At 43.1% G+C, this 25,110-nt stretch overlaps 1 protein-coding gene across 1 annotated transcript in view; it reads right to left on the bottom strand.

Moving 5' to 3' along the window:
* TFCP2 (transcription factor CP2) overlaps positions 1 to 24,778 on the bottom strand; it is a 52,873-nt gene extending 28,095 nt beyond the window's left edge. Inside the window, exons 1-3 of the mRNA XM_044443139.1 lie at positions 23,803 to 24,778; positions 6,121 to 6,272; positions 1,172 to 1,248 (exon numbers count right to left, since the gene is read on the bottom strand). Of these exons, the coding sequence (XP_044299074.1) occupies positions 1,172 to 1,248; positions 6,121 to 6,272; positions 23,803 to 23,924 (351 nt within the window). The 5' untranslated portion in view covers positions 23,925 to 24,778. The remainder of the gene's footprint in view (positions 1 to 1,171; positions 1,249 to 6,120; positions 6,273 to 23,802) is intronic.
* Positions 24,779 to 25,110: the final 332 nt, after the last annotated feature.

The raw sequence follows: 25,110 nt of genomic DNA, 5'->3' as shown, positions 1-25,110 counted from the left end.
TATGTCCTATTACAGTAATACTTGGTTCATGAATGCTTCTGTTCGCGAACATAAAGTTCAGCAAAATTTTGCTTCCGTTCGCGAACTCCGCATCGTGTGATGAACACGATCACAGACACCTTCCCCGCAGGAACACAAACATGGCCATCTTCCCCGCTCTGTGTCGAGCCTAACGACTCGGAGGAGTCATTAGCAGGTGCAAAAGAGACAGAAACTCCCAGTCAGAATCAGACTTTAGAGCAAGAAGATTTCTACTTGGTGCCCATAGCACAAATGCTCCCCTGCCCCACAGCCTGACTCTGATGAAGTTTTTGTTCAGCCTGGAGTATCTGCTCAGGAGGCCAGGGGATGACCTGTTGCCATGGAGAATGCCCAGCTGAGGAGACTTTGGCGTTTGAGCCAATTAGAAGAGAGACAAAGTCAAAGAAGGAGGGAGAGGAGTTTATCTTGCCCCCAGAGGGAGGGTCGTACGTGCAGGGTTAAAAGTATGTCATAAATCTTAGATAGGTCAGAAAGGAGGGCGCAACTGTGTTGCTTAGAACAACCATCAACGGCTCCTGTACTATTCGTCACCTGTGTATCTTGAAGTTGTTTAGAATAAAAGCCTTTAAACTTTTATTGCCTACATCTGTGTGAGTAATTAGGAAGAGTGCAATGGCTGCACGACACTCTGAGACATGGTTGTTGAGATCACGGTCACAGGCTCTCCCTCCAAACAATAACCTCCTCCCCACCCACCTTCTTGTCCTCCATGCCAGAAGTTGCTTCAAGCAAGGTTAGTGTTCTCTCTCTTTGTACTGTACTGTACTGTACTTTGTTTCGTATTTTTGTGGTTAAAAAAATTACATATGGTTCAGACCAGAGTAACCGCATTTACATTGAACGTTATGGGGAAATTTGACTCAGTTCGTGACCAGAATCATGGAACAAATTAAGTTTGTGAACCGAGGTACCACTATACTTCCATTTTCCCTCACTGGGTTGTCACCTCAATACTACTGGGATCTAATGGAGCAAAGGGCTTCACCATCTTACAGATTTCATAGGCCACTGGAAAGAAATCTATGGTTATTATTAGTTATCTGGCAAGCATGCTTGTGGAAACCTGTTCAAACTACGAGTATGTCACCCTCCTGGAGCCTTTGGGAGAGGATAAATTATACATACTAACCTTTACAAGCTTCCCATTGAGTTCAGGCAATTCCCCCATTTTCCTGTTGTCCAGCATTCTGATTTCATAAGACTGACCTGAGAAGAAGAGAGCTGTTTCATTACTATTGAAAAGAGAGCAAAAGAAACCACTCTTCTGTTCATAGTGTAAGTTGGAAAGAAAATTTAAATGTTGATAACACTGAAAGTAAATTCCACAAACACTCCTATTAATGCCCAGACTGCTTTTTGGACCTGAATATAAAAAGGCCTTTTGGGATAAAATAATGTGTACATTACCATAGATTCATGTATCCTTTTAAAGAGTATACTCATTTTTAGGAATTAAAGTGAAAAAATTAGTAGCTGCTTGTCACTTAGTCAAGCCAACCACATTACTCTGAGTGTTATTATTATTAATTTCATTGCTATATCACCTGAAGGAAGTAACTCAGTGACTGAGAAACAGAGAGGCAAACAACCAAGCCATGAACCCTGTCTGAAGGAATGTGGAGGGGAGAAAAAGATAATTGGCTTGCAAGAAAGTTTGCTACTTCCTACCTCATCCTCCCAGTAGTTTTATGAGACAGGGGGTCGTAGGGCAAGGTGAAGTTAGAGAGGAGTACACCAGTGAACTTGTAGTTATAAGCACGCAGGCGTAATAGGTTGATGAATAGTAACTCACACACCTTGAAATGGCAATAGGCTAATTATAATGCACATGTGATGTATGTAGTGGGATGAGATGGGAGATACGAAGTAGGTGGACGGAAAGACTGTAACCTCCTAGTACCTTACCCAATGATGGAAAAGGGAAGGATTGTGGTGGACAGGTTGAGGGGTAAAAGGAGCTATTTTGTGTGTTTGTACTTTGGAGAGTTTCTGATAGAGCGGACTCTCCCCATCTATTGTGATAACGAAGGAATTGCCTCACTCTGTTGGTAGTCTTGGCTATTTAACTTGAGAAGTAATTTTGGAGCTTTTTGCATAACATCACCCAATAACCAAAGTTCTGTGGGCAGCTTACAACAGTCCATAAAAACAGTTCAAAAGCAAAGTACAATAAAATGCCATAAAATTTTTTTGTAAGAAATATTAAAAATAGATAAAAGCATACAGTGCAGAATAATCCTGTGAAAGAAAAGCACCAAGGTTGTGTAATGCCCTCAGACCCCTGGATAACCAAGTATATCTTGCATGTAGGGTCAAAAAATTCAGGCATGTTGGGGTCAAAAGATCCTGACTTCAAGTATGAGATCTGAGTTAGCTGTGACTGAGCAAGAAAGGGAACTTGGAGATAGCTCAATGAAAATTGTCAGGCCAATGTGCAGCTGCTGTGAAAATAAAGGCAAACTCCACACTAGGCATAATTAGGAATGGAATAGAAAAGAGAACTGCCAAAATCTTACTTCCCTTATGCAAATTGTTAGTGCAACTGCACCTGGAATGTTGTGTACAGTTCTGGTCATCTTACCAGAAAAGGATAGTATTGACTTGGAAAAAGTACAAGGAAGGACAACAAAAATGATCAGGGGGTTTGAGCAGCTCCAGTAAGAGGAGCTGCTGTTCCCCTTACTCACTAGAAAAAAGGTGAGTAAGGGGAGACATGAGAGAGGTGTTTAAAATGATGCATGTGTGAAGAAAGTGGAGAGGGGCACATTTTTCTCCCTTTCTTACAACATTTGAACCCAGGGTCATGCCATGAAACATGAATTGGTAAGAGATTTATCACAGATAAAAGGAAGTACTTCTTCATACAACATATAGTTAAACTATGGAATTTCCTGCTACAGGAAATGGTGGTGGCCACCAATCTAGATGGCTTTAAAAAGGATCGGACAGATTCAGGAGGGAGGAGGCTCTCAGTGGCTACTAGCCTTGCTGGCTCTGTGCTACCTCCCTTACTAGCGGCAGAATGCCTTCATGCACCAGTAGCTGAGGAGCTTGGGCAGGAGGAGTTCTTGCACCCATCCTGCTTGAGAGATCTTGTGTGCATACAGAGTGCTGTACTAGATGGACCTTTGGTCATATCCAGGATGGCTTTTCTTACTTTCTAATCTTTAAAAGTCTTTAAAAGGCCATTTGGCCTGGCACCGAAAAGATGGCAGGGTGGTGCCGAGTGGGCTGCAGAGGGAACACCATTCGACTGATGGGGACCCTCCCTTCAAGCCACCCTCAGAAGGCACTCAGAAGAAGGGCCTGGATGCTGAGTTTAGCGTTTGTGGTTGGGAGAGACCCTCCATCAAATACTGTGGTCTCAAGCTATGCAAAGCTTTATAGGTTAAAACCAGCACTTAGAATTGAGCCCAGCCAATGCAAGCAGGCCAGAAGTGGTCATACTTGTTTGGACCTATGGTCCCAGTGACTGCCACATTCTGCATTCTATCCAACTAGTGAATGGGCCCAACTTTGTACGGGCTGGAATGGTCCTTCATTTCATACAGTGAAGCTTTCAAGCAAACCTATCAGCTCTCGGCATTGGAAACATTCTGCCTGCCTCAAATGAAGCCACATGCATTGTCTACACCAGGGGTCCTCAAACTTTTTCACCAGGGGGTCAGTGGAAAGATGCCAGTGCTGGCCCCGGGCCGGCATGGGAGCGGGGACGGGACACGCGAGATGGGTGACAGTGCGTGCGCACAGCGCACTGAAAACCTCTGAGGCGGGCCGGATAAATGGCCATGGCGGGCCAGATCCGGCCCCCGGACTATAGTTTGAGGACCCATGGTCTACACCAAGCATGGTTCCTTACACTAAGCAAGAAGAATAGATGCAAATCACACATTTGTTTTAGACAAGCTACAATATATCACAGAAGTGAGTACACCCCTCACATTTTGTAAATATTTTATTATATCTTTTCATGTGACAACCCTGAAGAAATGACACTTTGCTACAATGTAAACTAGTGAATATACAGCTTGTATAACAGGGTAAATTCGCTGTCCCCTCAAAATAACTCAACACACAGCCATTAATGTCTAAACTGCTGGCAGCAAAAGTGAGCACACCCCTAAGTGAAACTGTCCAAATTGGGCATTATTAGCCATTTTCCCTCCCCGGTGTCATGTGACTTGTTAGTGTTACAAGGTCTCAGGTGTGAATGGGGAGCAGGTGTGTTAAATTTGGTGTTATCACTCTCTCTCACTCATACTGGTCACTGGAAATTCAACATGGCATCTCATGGCAAAGAACTCTCTGAGGAGCTGAAAAAAAGAATTGTTGCTCTACATAAAGATGGCCTAGGCTATAAGAAGATTGCCAAGACCCTGAAACTGAGCTGCAGCACAGTGGCCAAGACCATACAGCGGTTTAACAGGACAGGTTCCACTCAGAACAGGCCTCGCCATGGTCGACCAAAGAAGTTGAGTGCACATGCTCAGCCTCATATCCAGAGGCTGGCTTTGGGAAATAGACGAATGAGTGCTGCCACCATTGCTGCAGAGGTTGAAGGGGTGGTGGGTCAGCCTGTCAGTGCTCAGACCATATGCCACACACTGCATAAAATTGGTCTGCAGGGCTATTGTCCCAGAAGCAAGCCTCTTCTAAAGATGATGCGCAAGAAAGCCCGCAAACAGTTTGCTGAAGACAAGCAGACTAAGGTCATGGATTACTGGAACCATGTCCTGTGGTCTGATGAGACCAAGATAAACTTACTTGGTTCAGATGGTGTCAAGCATGTGCGGCAACAACCAGGTGAGAAGTACAAAGACAAGTGTGTCTTGTCTATAGTCAAGCATGGTGGTGGGAGTGTCATGGTCTGGGGCTGCATGAGTGCTGCTGGCACTGGGGAGCTACAGTTCATTGAGGGAACCATGAATGCCAACATGTACTGTGACATACTGAAGCAGAGCATGATCCCCTCCCTTCGGCGACTGGGCCACAGGGCAGTATTCCAACATGATAACAACCCCAAACACACCTCCAAGATGACCACTGCCTTGCTAAAGAAGCTGAGGGTAGAGGTGATGGACTGGCCAAGCATGTCTCCAGACCTAAACCCTATCGAGCATCTGTGGGGCATCCTGAAATGGAAGGTGGAGGAGCGCAAGGTCTCCAACATCCACCAGCTCCGTGATGTCGTCATGGAGGAGTGGAAGAGGACTCCAGTGGCAACCTGTGAAGCTCTGGTGAATTCCATGCCCAAGAGGGTTAAGGCAGTGCTGGAAAATAATGGTGGCCACACAAAATATTGACACTTTGGGCCCATTTTGGACAGTTTCACTTAGGGGTGTACTCACTTTTGTTGCCAGTGATTTAGACATTAATGGCTGTGTGTTGAGTTATTTTGAGGGGACAGCAAATTTACACTGTTATACAAGCTGTATACGCACTACTTTACATTGTAGCAAAGTGTCATTTCTTCAGGTTGCCACATGAAAAGATATAATAAAATATTTACAAAATGTGAGGGGTGTACTTACATCTGTTATATACTGTATATGTATATATAAGATAAAGAGTTCCAGAAGTGACTGTGGTATTGGACGGCACAGAAAAACTTTAAATAAATAAATAAATAAATAAATAAATATCGAAGGCATTACAGAAATTAGGATTTTATTACAATCTTTTGATAATGGTAAGAGTAAAATCAGTTGAAGTGATCAGCATATTTCCATGTATAAAATTTTAGCTGCTTTTATCTATTGAATTGATACTAATAACGCCCTTTAGAATAGCAAGGTCTATATTCAAACTGATCACATCATATAATTTGTCATATGATTCCAGGCTCAGGAATCACACTCACTGGAATTCTTTTTCCTTTCCATTCTTCGCTGTAACGGGCCCTGAACATTCTACTCAGTGACACTTAGATAATTCAACTATGTAAACAAGTAATCCAGATTTCTGTTTACCTCTTCACTGTCCATAGGCTCCCACAGATTCAAACATCTACCTCATTCAGGTAGGGTTTCAGAATGATCAACAGGCTTCTTGACAGCAAACAAGAAAAATGTAGCTCACCTTGATTGAGATAGGTGAGAGTTTCATCATGAAGTTTCACAGCAGGGGAAGTGGCAGCACACAACACATATTGAAAAGGCAGGATTTTGTTCTCATTGTCGGGAGGCAAGCTAGATTCTTCTTGTTTAAAGATGGGCAGGGCAAGAACATCACTAAGAGACAAAATGCATGATCAGGTTTTAATTGGTTTTATTATAATTTGTTTTTTATTACTATAAATATCCATATTTGGCTTAAGAACGGTATTTGTGCCCTCAGATAATACTAATTTGAAGATTACACTACTGGTTAATCTTATAACTGACTCTGGGCAGGTAGGGGTTATTCATGGAACAACCCACAGTTAGCCTGATAGGCAATCAGCTTTACTGTGGATTGCTCTCACACTCCTTTTCCCCTTGTCCTCCAGATAGCATCCTAGTCTCCTTTGTAGCAAACCTATCTTGTCTACATCTTCCTGCTCCAATAGGGACACCATATTTGGTTGCAAAGAGGGGGTTTTTTTGTTCTGGAGCTGTCTATTGCTGACAGTGGAAGTCACTCCATCGATGTCCAAAAGGCAATTTGGAGCAATTGTCACTGGTTGTCTCTTATAAGAGTGCATTTATGATCTACCAGAAAAGCATAGTCTTGCCTGGCCAATATCCTGGTAAGTGCCTGCTGCCAAAGTGCAGGAGGTAATTTCCATTTGACAGCTGCCAATTAAAAAAAGTGGCAAAGACAGTTTTGCTCCAAAAGGTGGGGGTGATGTGCTCACCTCCCCAGCAGTATGATTTTCTAGTTTTCAAATATTGCCCTGCTCTCCATGTTTTCCACCCTTCACCAATTCTCTGCATCCCACACCTTTTTTGTGAGAGCTTACTTGTGACACCTGTCAAAAAAGGGTTATTTTTAAAAATCTGACTGCTATTTTTAATTTTTTGAAAGGGAAATATATGCAAATTTCATGGCTGCTTCAGACTTCTGGGGCAGTCAACAATGGCAGTAGCACAGCTGAGATTGCCAGGAGCTGCCACCATTTTACCACCCCTGTCAAGCAGTTCAGTCACTCTTCCTGCAACACACAGAGGGATCAGTCTCCCAGGCTTATATAACAAGACTAAGAATCAGGCTTCAAGAACTCTTAGAATAAGCCGTTGGTTACTAGAGTAGCTTTATTTATTTATTTAGAAAATTTCTATGCCGCCCCATTCGCTGAAGCCTCGGGGCGGCTCACAAATATATCAATTAAATATTATACAATAAAAATATAAAACAAGTTAACAATATAAAATAAATCGCCCTGGCCGAAGAATAAAATAAATAAATAGTATTAGCAGTTAAAATGACGTTTGAATAAAAAGGTCTTCGCCTGGCGCCAAAAAACAAATAACAACGGCACCAGGAGGACCTCTCTGGGGAGCGCATTCCATAGGTTGGGCGCCACTGCAGAGAAAGCCCTCCTCCGAGTACCTACCCTCCTAATTTCCTTCACGGAGGGTTCCCGGAGAAGGGCCTCTCCCACAGATCTCAGGGGGCGGGCAGGCATATATGGACGTAAGCGCTCCTTCAGGTAACCAGGACCCAAGCCGTTTAGGGCTTTATAGGTCATCACCAACACCTTGAATTGGGCCCGGACTTCAATCGGAAGCCAGTGAAGCTGATGGAGGACTAGAGTCATGTGAACATAACGCCCAGTCCCCGTCAGCAGCCTGGCAGCTCTATTTTGAATCAATTGAAGTATCTGGACCGTCTTCAAGGGTAGCCCCACGTAGAGCGCGTTACAGAAGTCAAGGTGGGAAGTCACCAACGCATGTGTCACTGTCACCAGGCAGTCGTACTCCAGGTAGGGGCGCAGCTGATGGATCAGCCGAAGCTGAAGGAAAGCGCTCCTCGCCACTGCTGTCACCTGAGCTTCCAATGAAAGCTCTGGGTCGAGGAGCACTCCCAAGCTGCAGACCTTGTCCCTAAGAGGGAGTGCAACCCCATTCAGGACTAGGTTCAATTCACCCTCACCGAAGCCCGATCCGCCAACCAACAGGACCTCCATCTTGTCTGGATTGAGCTTCAGTTTATTGGCCCTCATCCAGCCCATTACCTCGGCCAGGCACCGGTTCAGCACAGCCACTGCCTCACCTGGATTGGTGGAAAACGAGAGGTAGAGCTGGGTATCATCAGCATACTGATGATTCCGCAGCCCACACCTCCTGATGACCTCTCCCAGCGGTTTCATGTAGATGTTAAACAGCAAAGGGGACAAAAAGGACCCCTGCGGTACTCCATGGCATAGCTGCCATGGCGCAGAGCCATAGTCCCCCAGCACCACCTTCTGGAATCGGTCATTGAGATAGGAGTGGAACCACTGCAAAGCAGTGCCTCCGACCCCCAATCCCGCTAGCCTATCCAGAAGGATACCATGGTTGATGGTATCGAAAGCCGCTGAGAGGTCCAGAAGAACCAACAGGGACGCACTCCCCCTGTCCTTCTCCCTGCACAGGTCATCGTACAGGGCGACCAAGGCAGATTCAGTACCGTACCCGGGTCTGAAGACGGACGGAAATGGGTCCAGATAATCAGTATCATCCAAGAGGGTTTGGAGTTGTCCCGCCACCACCCGCTCCAACACCTTGCCCAGAAACGGGATGTTGGCCACTGGTCTATAATTAGTGGCCATCTCTGGATCCAGTGACGCTTTCTTCAGGACCGGTCGGACTACCACCTCCTTTAAAGGGGCAGGTACCTGACCCTTCCTCAGAGAAGCGTTAACCACTTCCAAGATCCAGATCCCAATCCCGTGTTTGGAGTTATTTATTAACCAAGACGGGCAAGGGTCCAATAGGCAAGTGGTGGGACGTATTCATCCAAGCACCTTGTCCACATCAGCAGGACGCAATAACTGAAATTCATCCATTAATTTTGGACCAGACGGCGGCATTGGTATCTCCCCAGAAACCTCTGAGTCACTAGTAGAGCCTAGCTCGTGACGAATCTGAGAGATTTTCTCCCTGAAATGCTTGGCAAAGTCGTCACAGCGGGCCTTCGAGGGTGGAACCAGATCTTTCTTAGGACCTGGACGAACCAGGCCTTGCACCACTCGAAAAAGCTCCGCTGGACGGCATTGTGAAGAGGCAATGGAAAAGGAGAAGAATTTCTTCTTCGCCGCCCTCATCACCACAGCATAGGCCCGATAATGGGCTCTCAAGTGTGTTCGGTCAGATTCATCCCGTGATCTCCTCCACCTACGCTCTAGCTTGTGGATGACATAATAAATCACCCCATGGGAAGTAGCCTCTGTTTTGGTCAACAACAATCCACTATGACTAGTTACCCACAATGGTTTGCCGTGTGGCTCAAACCCAGTCTCTCTCTCTTTTCCAGTGGATTGTTTGTTTTTACAGGAGTAGGCTGGATGGGAGATACTCGTATTTACAGAATCACATGCCTCAAAAGGAAGCCACCCTGGGAGAGAGTTCTGAATCACTGCATCCCTTTCTCAGTGGAGGATAAGTTGACATGGCCCTGAAACTGTCACAACCTACCCAAAATAAACATGGAAATGTACAAGAGCATATTCTGGTGGATGTGAAGAAGATACTGAGGAAAAAATAATATGAGATTTGCATTTAAAGCCATAAGCCTCCCAGGACTCTATTTCACAAATATGATTACTTTGGCACTGAGCGCCTCCTCAGAAAAATCTCATAAACCAGGGAACCATAGCTAATCCACTAATCTTATATGCATGGCATTCAACAGTCAATTTTACAGTGACCATTACTGGACATCAAACTACCATCTTCTTAATTTGAATATGTTATCCTCAAATGTGAAAAACTACATCCCTTGGCTTATCCCTTCAAAACTAGATATAGACATTTGCATTGCTTCATATCAAATTATGAGACCTGACAAATGTGCCTGCTTGGCACATGCCTGGGCTGAACTTGGCCTTAGCTAGATGCTCCATGAAACTGATCTGCAAAGTAAGTGCCAGTGATTATGTGTAAAATGAAAAAAGAGCCAGCAATGGGATAGCCTGTCCAAAATAAATGAACAGGAATCTGTCTTTGAGTAAGTTTGTGTAGAGATTCCTAAGATATAAGCAGTTAGATCCTACAGCAGCCTTCCCCAACATGGCAGCATCTAGATGTGTTGGACTTGCAAGTCCCCATCCTCCCCTACCAACTGGGGATGATGAGGTGTGTAGCCCAACACACCTGGAAGGCAACAGGTTGAAAGAACCAATGAAGTGTGGTGGAAACACTAACCTCTAAGCCAGGGGTGTCCAAACTTTTTGCAAGGAGGGCCAGATTTGGTGAGGTGAAAATGTGTGGGGGCTGACCATTCAGCCTGACATTCTTTGAACCATTAACATTAAATGCAAATGAACTATTTTATGAAAGACTAAACAAATAACTTAACTGCACTAATATGAAGGGTGATACTGAGATCTCGACTGCATTATATAGGCCAGGTCTGGCTCAAAAACAGTGGTTTTGATGCGCAAGATGTCACACAGGTGAAAGTCACTTAGTCTCATCCTCACGCGATTCTTGTTAATGTTCATAACTGAGAATGTCTTCTCGCACAAGTATGTCAAACCAAACAAGCTCAGCATTTTCTTAGCAAATGTTCGAATCTCTTGGAACCTGTCTTTATCCAGCTGGCGGTAAAAGTTGACAAGAGGGAGCTGTTGGTGCCAACTGCGACACTCGGCGTCACACTGCAGCTCAATGAGCTCCAGCTGCAGGTGGTCTGGAATGTCATCAGGGTCCACAGAGAAAGGAGATGAAAAAAGCGTGATCTCCTTTTCAATAGCTGCAAAATCCCGAAAGCACTGTTGAAACTCCTCAGTCAGAGATGAGATGTCTGCTTCATACCTCCTTATTTGCGCACTCATATTGTTCTGTGGAAAACTGGTCATTATTTCCTGAAGCGATGGGAAATGTGTGGTATTGGGCTGCGTTTGTGACAGGTGCCTTTGGAAAAGTAGCAGCTTGGTCCCAAAGGCTTTGATATGTGAATACAGTTGGCTTACTACTGCATTTTGCCCCTGAAGGCTCGTGTTTAGCACATTCAGATGTCGTGTTATGTCAACTAAAAATCCAAAATCAGCCAGCCAAAGAGGATCAGATAGCTCTGGCATCGGTTGTCCCTTTTTTGCCAAGAATTGTCCGATTTCCTTCCTAAGAGAGTAGAAGCGCTGCAGTGCAGACCCCCGACTGAGCCATCTTACCTCTTTGTGATACACAACATCTCCGTATTCAGCCTGGATGTCGAGTAGAAACTGTTGAAACTGGCGGTGGCACAGGGCTTTGGAGGAAATATAATTAATAACCTTCATCACCGGTTTCATAACATGATCATATTTCAGATGTTTGGCACAGAGAACTTATTGGTGAATAATACAGTGGAGTTTTATAGCTTTGCCTCCTTCTTCGCTGACTTTTGTTACAGACTAGGGTTGATAATCCACTTTGCTTGCCAGCCATGGAAGGTGCGCCATCCGTAATAATCCCAGTGATTATATTCCACGGTAGTTTCATGTCATCTACGGCAGAACAAACAGAAACAAATAAATCTGTTCCTCTTGTTTGGTCCTTAAGGCTCTGGAGGTCAAGTAGCTCTTCATTCACGTTCATGTCATTGTCCACTCCTCTCAAAAAAATCAATAACTGAGCGGTGTCAGATGCATCCGTGCTTTCGTCGCAGGCTAACGAAAAAAGTCAAACTCCACTCCTTTTGCCTCTAACTGTCTCTTAATATCAGATGAAACGTCTTCATTTCTCCGTACCACAGTGTTACTAGCCAGGCAAACATTGGCAAACTCTTGCTTCTTCTCAGGACAAATTTTCTCCACCATTTTCATCGCGCAGTCTTTAATAAATTCACCCTCAGTAAAAGGTTTGCAGTGCTTAGCAATCAGTGTTGCCACCTCGTAGCTTGCCTTTGTGGCATTTTCATTTGACTCATGGGCTCTTGTGAAAAAGCACTGCTGTGCCATTAAAGCAGCTTCCAGTTCCTTCAATTTTTCGCCGCGTTCGTTCCCAGTTAGCTTGTTGTAGTTAGCATGTTTTGTCTGGTAGTGCCTCTTGATACTGAATTCCTTGAAAACAGCCACAGTCTCTTGGCAAATTAGGCAGACAGAGTTGTTTCGTATTTCAGTGAAAAAATACTCCAATTTCCACTTGTCCTGGAAGCGGCGGCTCTCACTGTCAACTTTCCTTTTTTTAGTTACAGTCGCCATTTTAGAAATGGGCACAAAGCCTTGTGTCACAAGGGTCATGCGGCGAGAGTGCTGACTCAGGTCTACTGCCATCTTCTGGTGAAATATAACCACCAGCCTTGAAGGAGCAGGAGGCAGCAGGGGACAGCTGCAGGAACCGCTGGGCGGTGAAGGGAAAAACGCCGGCAGGCAGGGATGAGTGACAGGCTGAGCCGGTGGGGAGAAGAGGCTGTGGGCTGCTCGAAATTTGAAAACAGGCCGCAATTGGCCCCTGAGCCGGACTTTGGACATGCCTGCTCTACAAATAGAGAGACTGGAATACAAATCTAACTCTGTGAGAGACTTGTGGGGCTGTAGCATGCTTATTTGCTCTCACTGTATGTGGTTATTTATTTACGTAAAACTTTTATAGACTGTCCCATTAATGAAGTCTCAGGACGGTTTAACAATTCTCTGTTAGGACCTCCAAAAGAGAATTTAAAGCACTGTCACCAAACTACAGATGCCTAGAGGGAAGGACCAAGGACCAGCTGGGCAAGCTACTGTTCTTGTATGAGAAATAGAAGCAGCAACTCAGTCAACAGAATTGAATGCAGATAGGCACCTGCAAACATTGATCCTTAGGGTAGTGACATGGTCTGCAGGCTCTTGTTAAAATATGCGGAACTATAGAGTAAATTAGACTAACACTTCTGACTACAAATATTTAGAAATTCAGTAGGAAGCAGACAGATAAAAACAATAGTCCAAAATCACTTAAGTCAACTTAAGGGTCAGAATATTTATGGTTTACTATCTGAATACTTTAATATTAAGTATGAAGTGGTCACCCACTATAAATTGCCATCAACTCTGCTTCTTTGGAAACATGGAGGATGAAACAACATTTACAATTCAGTTATAAACTGTGAAACTCATGTTTCCTATATTTTTATATACAGCACCCATTCTGCTACCTTGTATTATAATTTAGCATTTTTAAAGGCCAATAAATCTCAAAGGTTCACTGACACTAGTAAACTAGACCACCTTTCTTCTAGATTGTGGAATGTGATTGCCACAATTGCCAAGGAGTGTGTATACAAGTGCTTGTGACATTGCATCATTTACATGTGACATATGTGAAGATCTAGAAGCAAGAATGATTTTACAAACAGGAGAGACCATTCATTCTCATGACCCACAAAAGCAAGAACACCTTCTGTTACCTGGAGATTGGCGCCACAATGCTGACACTGCCTGGGAGAGGGGATTTAAATCATTCCTTCCGTCAAGAAAATTAATGGCTTTATTAGGAATTCATTAACACACACCATGGTAACAATGGTTGTTTACATCTTTGCTCACAATTAACTTTGAAACATTCTCGTCACAAACTAAATTAGTACCAAAAACGTATCTGCCACATTTTCTAGAATACTGTTATCCCATCTTTCTCTATCTGCTAATGTTGAACACCTGCTTCAGAAACCCAACAACCCATAGTTTGTTCAAGGAAAGGTAAATGGAATATAGTTAAATCACAGGACTAGCAACACTACCACTATGACATACAAAATTCAAGAGTGCAGTATCCTCTTTCATTACAATTACAGTCAAATTCTGTTAAGTATATACCCACTAAAAATGAATGATTTCCACAAGGATTCATTGATACAGCAAAATGCTCAACATTAAATGCAGGTGGCCTTTAGCGCAAAGACTTCTGGGACAATTGTGCTGCAGCAATACCCCAGTGTTTCACAGAAGCTGACAAGAGACCATATCCATGAAGGAACAGAAAGCCAATAACTATACAAGTTGTGCTGTCATAAATGTCTACACCACTAGGACATTTGGGAGAAGGCCAGATGGAGAGAAAAAGGTTTAAAGAGATGAGAACTTAGGCCCTGTATTTCCCAATAGCCACACAGGAATAAACCAAGTATAGGCTAATTAGATCTTTCATTGGTACCGTCTTCCTTTTTACTTCTTTGCCCCCCTTCAGAGGTCTAGTCTTTCTGAAAGGGCCAGATTTAAAGGGATGTGAAGCAGAAAGTGTAGTCAGAGGCAGAAAGAAACTCTGCTTTCGTTTATTATGTAAAGGCTCTAAAATTGATCACAATATAATAATAACTTCCTATGAGATTAAGCCATTTTGTATAATGAGTCAGTACCCAACACTGTAACTTTTTCTGACATCTTATCTCCGAATCTGTGCGCGTGCACATGCATGCACGCACACCCGTCTCTCCTCCCTATCCAATATGCATTTAATACCTCATCAATATGCAAGAGGAACCAAGGGAAGGGAAAAGGGAAAAAAGGGAAGAGAAAAGAGAAAAGAGAACAGAACAGAACAGAACATCAAGCGGCAGTTGCCATCCAAAGCCAAGCATGAAGACAGGCAAGAACTTGCCCCTCCCTCAAATTCTACACCAGGCATAGAAGCCTAAAAGAAGGGAAGAAAAAAGTGTTTGGGCCTTTGTCACTGTACGATCTTACATCTGCACATGATAAACATTCAACCAAGAATTTAAATATAACAAGCTCTGGGACACAATTTAACCAGTAGATTCAATCATTCCAGAGTGCAGGACGCAGAATAATGGGCTCAAGTTACAAAAAGTCAGATTCTGACTGGATATCGAGAAGACCTTCCTAACTGTGAAAGCAGTAGGAGCAATATGCCAATGTTTCACAGTGGAACCAACTAGGTAGTAGTTATCAACTAGGGAGATTGTGGGCTCTCCCTCACTAGAGGCACTCAAGATGCAATTGGACAGCCATCTGAGAGGTACACTGAACAGGGGGTTGGACCTGATGGCCCTGTAGCCCCTTTCAACTTCACTATTCTATGATTCTATGGATGGGGCAACATACATCCCATTTCTATCCTTTCTGCCATCCCATAGTTGAATGTGGACAGCATTATGCACCACCCATGTAGTACTTGGTGGACTGAACCCTGGTTGCCTCCCACATACCCAATCTCTTGTAAGGAGAGCACTCCACCAGCTCTTGCTTACTTAGAAAGAATGCTGTTTTGAAATGGAATATTGATTCTCTTAAAGAATGAAGCAATTACTCCAAAACATACAATCTGAAACCCTTCCAATAATAAAGGGATTAGAAAAACAGCATGATGCTTATTACTGGATGACACTGAATTTATATTGGAGAACATTAACCAAAGCATAGGACAGGCATATTCCTTTTCTACACATTTTTGTGAATAAAATGAGCAGACGGACCAGAGAAATAGCAGTGCTATATCATAGCTATGTACGACACAGATCCTGGATTCCTTGCTGAGCAAATAAGAAATATGTAATAACGATCTTAATTCCATAGAGCACAGCACACACTAATTCCCTTTTAAAATATATATTAATGGACAGTTTCTTCATCAACTTAATTATGCAAACTTTTGAAATCCAAGGGTACTGTGAGCTCCTCCAATAAACTCTTCCCTCCTAAAAGAGATTCTCACCCTGACATTTCAGATTATTACTAACCTAGATTTATGGGCTGAAAGTGATCCCAAAGGGATAGGAAAATAAACATCATGTGAAGAAACGTCAGCCTAGATACCTCTATAATCCAGTTCATTCCTTGAGGGGCCGCTAAGACAATTTTCTCTCCAACAGGTCCTGTGTCATCGAAACTGCTCACTTTCTCATGCATCATCATCTCATTAGTGCTGCCCTTCAGGAAACTGACCACTCAGTCCTATACAGGTTATTCAGAAAAAAGTCTCACTAAGTTGAGTGGGACTTAATTCCAGGGAAATGTGTACTGTAAGGCTCATCTTTCTAAGTGTATAATGAACTCTCAGAACACAGCCCCTTCCATTTATATTGGTTCTTTACTAGTTTCTCACATCCATTATACAGTTTTAAAAAGTATGCACATGCAAACTTGACACTTCTAGGCTTTCTCCAATTTTTAAAGAGAAATTTACTAACAGATACCTTTTAAATGTCGATGTTATCTGACAAATTTTTCTATACCCACTGCTATGTTTATGTCTAATGTCATATATTTAAAACAGATGCTAAGAAATCAAGCCAACCAATCCTTCTACTGACACATGTTTTACCAAAAAGCAGTCTCCCACCCACAAACAAATAATCAGCCCTGAGAAGTGGACTTCTAATTGGTCCAGGAGCATCCCTGGGTGTGCAGCAATGTATTGCAGACTAACAACATGTGCATCAACCAGAAGATTGCATGCTACATAACAGGACATTAAAGCGACCGTGTTGCTTTCTTCCACACTCTTCAATGCCAAAAGAGCATACACAGCCAGGCAGTACAGTGTGGGTGCTTTTCCAATTATTTGTAGAGGAAAGAGGAAATCCATAGGAGACTGGGTAGAATGGGTGGTGACAAGCAGGCACTACAGAATTGATTTCAAGGTAGGAAAGAGTGGTTCCTATATAAAACTTTCCTCTAGTACTTTCACATGTTTTCTGAATCCCAAATGTGATCTAAAAAATAAGCCATAAGAATATGCTTCCAAAAACAGAGATGTCAAGGTACTTTTAGAAGTTCTGGCCTGAGATGTGGAGAAAAAGCACCAAGAAAATCAAATAAGGGCAGTCATGCATAGGCTTAGGGCAACATCTTCAAGCAGCACAAGACCCTTGCCGATTATGCAGCCCGGTGAGTTGGGGAAGAAAAGAATCTTTGTTATTTTAGTTATTTCAAGCTCTTCCCACACCACATTGAACTGAAGCACCCCACCGAATTTTGATTCACAGGTTTTATACCATCTGGAATAGACATATCAAGTTATATCAACATTGACTAACAGTGCTAGAGTAACATGGCTCATGTTGCCAAGAATATGGGGAAACAAGTTCTTCTTTACCAGAAACTGCTACATCTTAATACAGCCGGCCTAGTCCTAGAGCTTTACACAGACTTAATAGAAGAAATCTTGGGCAGGTGGTAGGGGATCAAGTTCAATAAATCCTTAAGTCAGCAAACAGCTAGCCAGAAATGATATGGTAGTTCTGTTTGAAGTTCTTCCACTTAATGTCTACAGATATTGACAGTTTAGAGTGGAATAATATGCTTTGAGCTTATGGAGTAAGGATGACCAAGGCCATAAATTTGCCATAATATTGACATACCAATTTTAACCATGATTTGCAAACAGAGTACATTAGTGCAGGTTTGCAAAGGCCAAAACGATACTTAACAGGGGGATTAAACTCTCTCATCTATAGTAATTGTGCACCACACAGCTTCCTAAGAATACAACAGAGATGGCACATACAATCATCTACTCAGGCACTAGAAACAAATTGTCTCTGCATCAAGCTACAAATGGAATCTTTAAACAAATTATATAATCCAACACACAGCACTTAAAACACTTGCAAAAGACCAGGTTAGTTTATATCTCAGATGAAAACTCCTCTTCAGTGCTCCAAGATGATTCCTTTAACAAAAGAAGTTTGAATGTATCAACAATGCTTTGAGCAGAAAACTAGAAGCAGCCTTGTTTGGCGCTTATGTAACAATTCAAATTTAGCATCTGGTTAAGAGGATCACTATCCTGGAAGAGTAACATGTGCATTAGCCACATTTCAGAATAAGTGGAAAAGCCCATGATATCAGAAGCTTACAAATCCTGCTGGCAGAAGACTTTTGAGTTCTTTTGAGTTTTCCAGATGGAAGTCTCTGTACAATCCTCGTGGTCCACTATAGCGTGTATTCGCAGAGCTGCAGCACAGCCAATGTACCACAAAGCTTTTCAATTCAATGACAACCAAGAGGAATTTACATGTGCTAAACACTGTTACCTGTCATTTCTACCTGGTTGGAAACATATAGGAATAGTAATCATTTTGCCTTTACTGGGGCTAACTCAAATTTCCAGGTCTGAGGTAAGAGACAGAGCTTAGACATCAGAATGGGGAATCCACATTTCAATCTTCCTTCCCATTCCTCATGAAAAGAATCATTCTAGTTGTTCTCTGAAGTTTGAAAAGCAGCCTTGGAGAGGGGGCACAAGAGGCTTTTCAGTGGGTGGAAAGGGGAGGAGACAGGAGTGCATAGGATATGAAGTGTCCTAATGGTGCTCCAGCCTTCTAATCTCCCCCTCCAAAGCACTTGACCTATACAACAGCCAAGTGGGAGGTATAAAGAGGCAGAGACGGCCTCTGCCAATTCTCCAGCTCTGCATTTTGTGTACATAAGCCTCTGAGTTTGGGGGCTTATGAGTGTCGAAAGTGTAAAAGATAGGACTGCACCCTAAGTAATTTAAAAAAAAAATCAGAACACCAAAATGTACTTTTTACATCATTTGTCTTTTGTACACTAAATAACACAGATTCACTGCTAAGCTTATGTACACCTGAACCAACCCTTCAAATCCTACTCTTATGGAGATCAGGAAAATATATACTTGCTTTTTTCAATAATTTATTATTTTTCTCCCAGCAATGGGAAGGTACTAACCACAAAGCCTAATCCCTAACCACTACTAATCCTTCCTACTATTCTGTTGGCTTCCAAGGCTACAGTAAGCATGACACATACACTTTGAAGCTTACAGCTACAGTCAGAAGTCTTAGAAACATGAATCTTTGACTAAATGTAAGCAGAGAATGTTAGTATGCTGAATTCTAAGTCAAATACCAGCTTCTACTGCTGTGTGTCTTACAACTGACAAAATATATCTTACGCTTCTCACTGCATTCTCAAGAAGCTTTCCAACTGCTTCAAGTTTTTTCCTTTGATTTTTCACATGTAGGTGGGGCTAACACTGGTTACGACCCTCTGTGCCCAGAAACAGTGGCTGCATTTGCACAGAAAGATAAATGACGACTCCGGAAAAGTACATGCTACTGGACATGGTCCAATTACTTTTGCCTGGCTCGTCCCACCAGAACAATCAGCTAAACCAGGGTAGCAATATGGTGCCTTCAAGGTATTTAGAACTAGAGCCATCCATGCTGGCTTAAAGTTATGGAAGCTGCAGTTGAAAACATCTGAGGGCACAGCTGGACTAAACAATAAACTCTGGATTAAACAGAGAAGACAAGACTGAGGGGAGATATGACAGCACTCTTCATGTACTTGAAAGGAAGACCAGAATCTCTTCTTGCTCATCTCAGAATGCAAAACAGAATAACGGGCTCAAGTTACTGGAAAACAGATTCCAACTTTGCTAAGTGTTAGAGCAGTATGACAATGGAACCAATTATGTAGGGAGGTTATGGGCTCTCCTGCACTAGAGGCATTCAAGGTGCAACTAGAAAGCCAGTTGAGAAGGATGGTTTAATTGGTATCCTTCACTGAGCAGAGGGTTAGACTCAGTGGCTCTTTGGCCCTTCCAACTCTACTATTGTATGATTCTATAGAAAGGACAATATACATTCCTAAATAAATAAAAACCTAAAATATTAATATGACATAAGAATAAAATTGTAGTAAAAACCTAGCAAAATCAGTAATAATCCAAGTTCTAAAAAGCATTACAAAAAGCATTTCAAAACTGAACAAAAACACCTAATGACTAAATGATCCTGGCTTGTGACTCCCTTACAAGTCAGGACTGCTAAACCGGGTTTCTCTGACATCCTGACTTGACAAAGGAATGACAGGCAAGTTTCCCAGTTCGGAGAACATGCTAAACAAACCATTACTGGTTTGTTTAGCTGACTGTACAAGTGGGAGAAGCCAAGCAGGAGCAACAGGGTAGATGCACTAGACATGCAGCAACGAGATGATGATGCGAGCTGCCCCTCAACCTACAGTGTCCAATAGCTTGTGTGGACTGTGGCTCTGGCACAGGGCAGGCACTCCAATAAAAAAAGGTGGAATGACTGAGCCTTAGACCAATGAGAGCAGACGGACTGAAGCAGGGAGCAGGGCGGGCCTATCCATTTATTTCTGGTTTTCCCTATGAGAGCACGAACCTTGCGGTAAACTGTGCATCTAAGTGCTCCTTATGAGAATCTAATGCCTGATGCTCTGAGGTGGAGCTGAGGCAGTGAGTTGTATAATTATTTCATTATATATTACAACATAATAATAGAAATAAAGTGCACAATAAATGTAATGCGCTTGACTCACCCCGAAACCATCCCCCCACCCCCGTCCGTGGAAAATTTGTCTTCCACGAAACTGGACCCTGGTGCTAAAAAGGTTGGGGACAGCTGGCAAACAGGATGCTGGACTACACTGATTTTTTTTTTTAGTAAATTTATTTCCCACCTATCTGAGAATACTGAAGGGAGCAAAGAATACAGAGACTAAATAACAAGCAGAACTTCTAAGAGCAGATAAACACCAGATAAAAAAACCTACAAGATATACTAGATAGAGTAATAAACACTTGCCAAAAAATGAGGCTTCGAGAAGTGATGAAAGTTAATTAAAAGGGGTACTAGAAAGATATCCAGGTATGGCCAAAGAGAAATATGAAAAAACATACATTATCTGATGGATACAAGAAGGCTGGTATTAAATGTAAAAAAGTTATCCCAGAATATGGTATGAAATGGAAGATACACTAATGAGAGTGCACATGACTATGTTCCAACAAGATGCTGGCATATACATGCCCAATACTATATTTTGCCCATTTTTGGATCCATTCCACTTAGATTAGCCTTCCCCAATCTGTTTGGTACCCTCCAAACATTTTAGGCTACAACCCCCATCAGTCCTAGCCAACATGGCCATTAATCAGATATTCTGGGTATTTGACTATGTATGTAGTATATATACACATAGTTGACTATCTATATCTATCTATATATATATTCTCTCTCTCATTCGCTCGCACTCTCTCTCTCTCTCTCTCTCTCACTCACACACACACACACACACACACACACACACACAGAGCTGACTATAAATGAAGTGCATTTGACTACATCTGGAGGACACCAGTAGGGAAAGGCTGACCTAGATTAACACTACAATATTATTTGTACACTACAGAAAATGCAAATACTTGCATCAAAAATGTATTACTTTCTGAAATATGTTTTAATTTATTAAAAATTAAGACATTAAAAACACACACAGAGTTGCAAATACATGCACACAGGTTCCCAGTCCACAAAAGGCAAGTAGATACATCTTAAACCTACATAATCCAGTTAAGATTTATGTGTCTTTATAAGAGGGTAACATGCCCACATAGCCCACACACAACTAACCCCAGCTTATGTCAAAGTTCTTGGACTTATTTACCACATAGCATTCAAAAAAGTGAACATCATGTCCTTTTAAACAAATAATTCACACAAGTTTTGTACAATGACAGGTCAGTTCTCAGAAATAACAAGGAACTTTTTTTCTACCAAGCACAGCAAAATGCACAAACTACTAAACATCACACACACCATGAAAGTATGAAAGTATTATTAGGCAGCACACTTCACAGCAAAAATAAGGTAACATTTAGATATACAATTTGGCCTTTCACTTCCCCACTTGCATTAACTGCACAGGTGGCTTCCAGGTAGAAAACAAGATTTGCACAATGTCATTTTGCGACTCAGGAATGGGAGTGTTTCCAAACTGAAATTGTCTAGAAAAGTACAGTGGCCATTCTTGGATTGCTTAACCATGCATAATTGGCAAGTGGGCTAAAGGCACTTCACCTGATCCTGCACAGACCTCCCAATTCATGGGCTGTTTAACCTATGAACTGGTCTTACATGTGAATCAACTGTATACACACACACACTACATATGTGTGCACGCACATGAACACACACATACACTCCCCTATATCTTTCAGCTTTGTTCCACTCCAGCAACTATGACTGTCCATAACCGGCAAGAAGGAGAGGGAGGAAGCCCAAGCAAAGCTACAAAATGTTTCTCTTTATTACCACCTGTGACAAAAGCACAAGGTATCAAGCAAAAACTTTCCCTTTCTTCATGTTCCAAGCAGATGGATTAAGCAGTTAACACTCTTCAGTGTTCCTTTAAGAAATATCACTGTTAAAAGTGAAATTCCAAGTCCACCAAAGCTCACTTCCTATTGAATGCAGGTACACAAAACAATTAAATGAGTGGATTTTGCAAGATTATGCAACTGCATCAGCATCATTAAGAGGAAATATCACATGTGTTCATGCTCTGTGAGATCTCTGGAAATTATTGTTCAAAGGGCTTTTATTTCCTCTCTACATTGTTTTTATCTCTTTGGGCATATTTAATAACATGTATCTATTTTATCATTAAAGATCAGTATAAGAATGAATTTTAAAACCATTTAGTCCACACTATGAGGTATAACTCTGAATCCACCAGTTCACCAGCAAGTTTAGTTTCTTATGCAATTTTGGTGGTGTGCTGTAAGTAGAAAACTCTTATCAAAAGGCGAGACTGAAACTTTGGTCCCCTTACCCTGCCACAAACTGGAAGGAAATGTGAACCATTACTTAGTTTTGTTGAACCTAACCCAGAACAGAATGTTTAGATTTCAGCTGCCAATTCTGGATTAGGGTTAATATCACCACTGCCCACTGTTGGTACTACACTTAATAGTACCAACTTGAATTAATGAAAGCATGAGTCAATGCACTCTCTCAACCATAATACCAAAGCATGACTTGGCATGATGAAAATGAGCTCCTTGAAGGTTCATGATCAAGTATAGTTGCCTGTTCTCCTTCAGCAAGTATAATACCTTTTTTGACAGGCCAGTATCACATAACAATTAGTTTTGAGAACAAAATTCTCAACTTTAAAATCACGCTCTTCACAAGAACTTGCTCTGTTTAAAACAAACAGATATAGCAATAACCTGTTGCTATAAAGCATATACACTCCTGAGCAAGATAATAGTTCTAGATAAACAGCAAATTTGAGTTGGTTAATAGGCCTGAATAATTATTGACTAAGGCATAAGCAACATGGAAGAGTTTGATCTACCCAAGATCACTTGAGAGGTCACAGTCTATAAAAGGAACCTATTATTTCATGCATTTAAATCCTTTCTTAGCCACTTTTCAAGACTTCAGGCTTCCTAAGTAGCTTCTAGATTTAGCATTACCATTTGGTAATGTTTATCCCATGCTGCATTTCATACAATAAGAAACTCCACCAAATTTCAATTACAGGAGTAGGGAAACTTTTATGATAGACCAGTATATTGTATCTCCCCCTCCCCAGTTCAATGTAGAGGAAAACAAAACAACCAGATTTCAAAAAATGCATCCTTACAAAATGGCAGCAGGAAGAGCATGTAAGAAGCAGCCCCTAAAAAGTAATGATCTATCACTAAGGATAGGCTACTGGATGAAACACTTGACCTGATCTAGCAGAAACGGCGGGGGGGGGGGCACATGACAACCACCACCACTTGATGCAATTACATCAAAAGCAGCTGCTTCCAACATGAAAGTGAAACATGCCAGTTCACTGAATCTTTCAGGATGTAAAAAGTTAGCTATGCAAGGAACTCCATCCATCAGATATCCTTATAAAGACAACTAGACACCAGCCTTACTTACCTCATGCTGTAGGCACCAGCGCCTAGCTCTTGGCCAATACCTGAGAGGCTGGCATCAAAATCCTGAACCAGGCCCGATTCGATGACTTCATCTGCTAGAGGTAGCTTCAGAGCCCAAGCCATATTTGCACAGCACCACTAGTTAGGAGCAGAGAGACAACTCCTCCTGGACACTCAATATACTCTAGAACGGCCCTTGCAGGTCTTCAGACCCCATACCTATCCTGAAACCACCCCTTTAAAGCAATACCAGCCACATGGGGCATCGACAAATGCCCAATTACCCATTCCAGATGGTGCAGCCCACTGAGGTATCAATTTAAAGCACCACCTCTGTAAACAAAGCCTGCAACTCCAGATAACCCTTCCTGTGTGCACACCCACTTCTGGTCAGGGACCTCAATAAACTCTCCTCAAGAACTGAGAGTGCTGCCAGTGCGGAGCGGACACTTTTAGATGTAAGTCACCCACCACATGGACCCCTCCAAATCCCAGAGGGGGCTCTAATTACCCTTCCTCGAGCCCACCCAAGCTCTCCCGACTACGCTGATTCTCAAGCACGCGTCCCCAGGCGCACTCTGAGAAGGGGCAGACACCCTGGAAGGGCCTGGGGGCCCTCCAACCAGACACGCCAGCCTCCCACAACCTAGGCAGGCAGGCAGCCGGCCACAAAGCCCGCCTCTGGGGGACACGGCCCAAGCCCGCTCGTCTTCCTGTACCCTAGCAACGCGAACCACCCAAGAGCTCCAGCAGTCAGACTATCCTCAGCGCCCGGCGGTACCAAACCGCCCTCGCTCCCAAGCAGCGCCAGAGTCCCCAGCCAGTCCCCCGGCCGTTCCTACTACTCCTTCTGCCCGTCTCCGGCAGCCCCGCGCCCCTGCAGGCCACGCTTCTGAGGAAGAAAACGGGACTTGCCCTGGCGCCGAGCGCACTGGGCGCCCTCACGCCCACCCCACCAGCCCCGAGGCCTCCCCAACATGGAGGCGACAGAAGAGCGAGGCAACTCCGCTACATGCAGCAGCCCGGCCGGACAAGCGCGCCGCACCCCGCCCACTCCCTCGCCCGTCGAGCCAATCGCCGCTCGCCGTCCCGCCCACTTCTGCAGCTGATCAATCGGAACGCGAAAAGTGCAGGTTTGTGGCTTGTTCCATAGGCTGAAGTGCGAGCCCGCGGGGTAGGATAAGGAAAAGGGGCGGGAATTCGTGGGGTCGGCTGCCAGGCGCAGAAGCGTGGGCGAAGGGGACTTCTCCGTAGAACTGGGATGTTTTGAATAGGAGAGGTGTCGCGTGATTGATTGATTTTTCCGGAA

This window comes from Varanus komodoensis, unplaced genomic scaffold (genome assembly GCF_004798865.1).
Source record: "Varanus komodoensis strain SLA01 unplaced genomic scaffold, ASM479886v1 scaffold41, whole genome shotgun sequence".
Taxonomy (NCBI): domain Eukaryota; kingdom Metazoa; phylum Chordata; class Lepidosauria; order Squamata; family Varanidae; genus Varanus; species Varanus komodoensis.
This window is presented reverse-complemented; position numbering and strand designations above follow the sequence as displayed.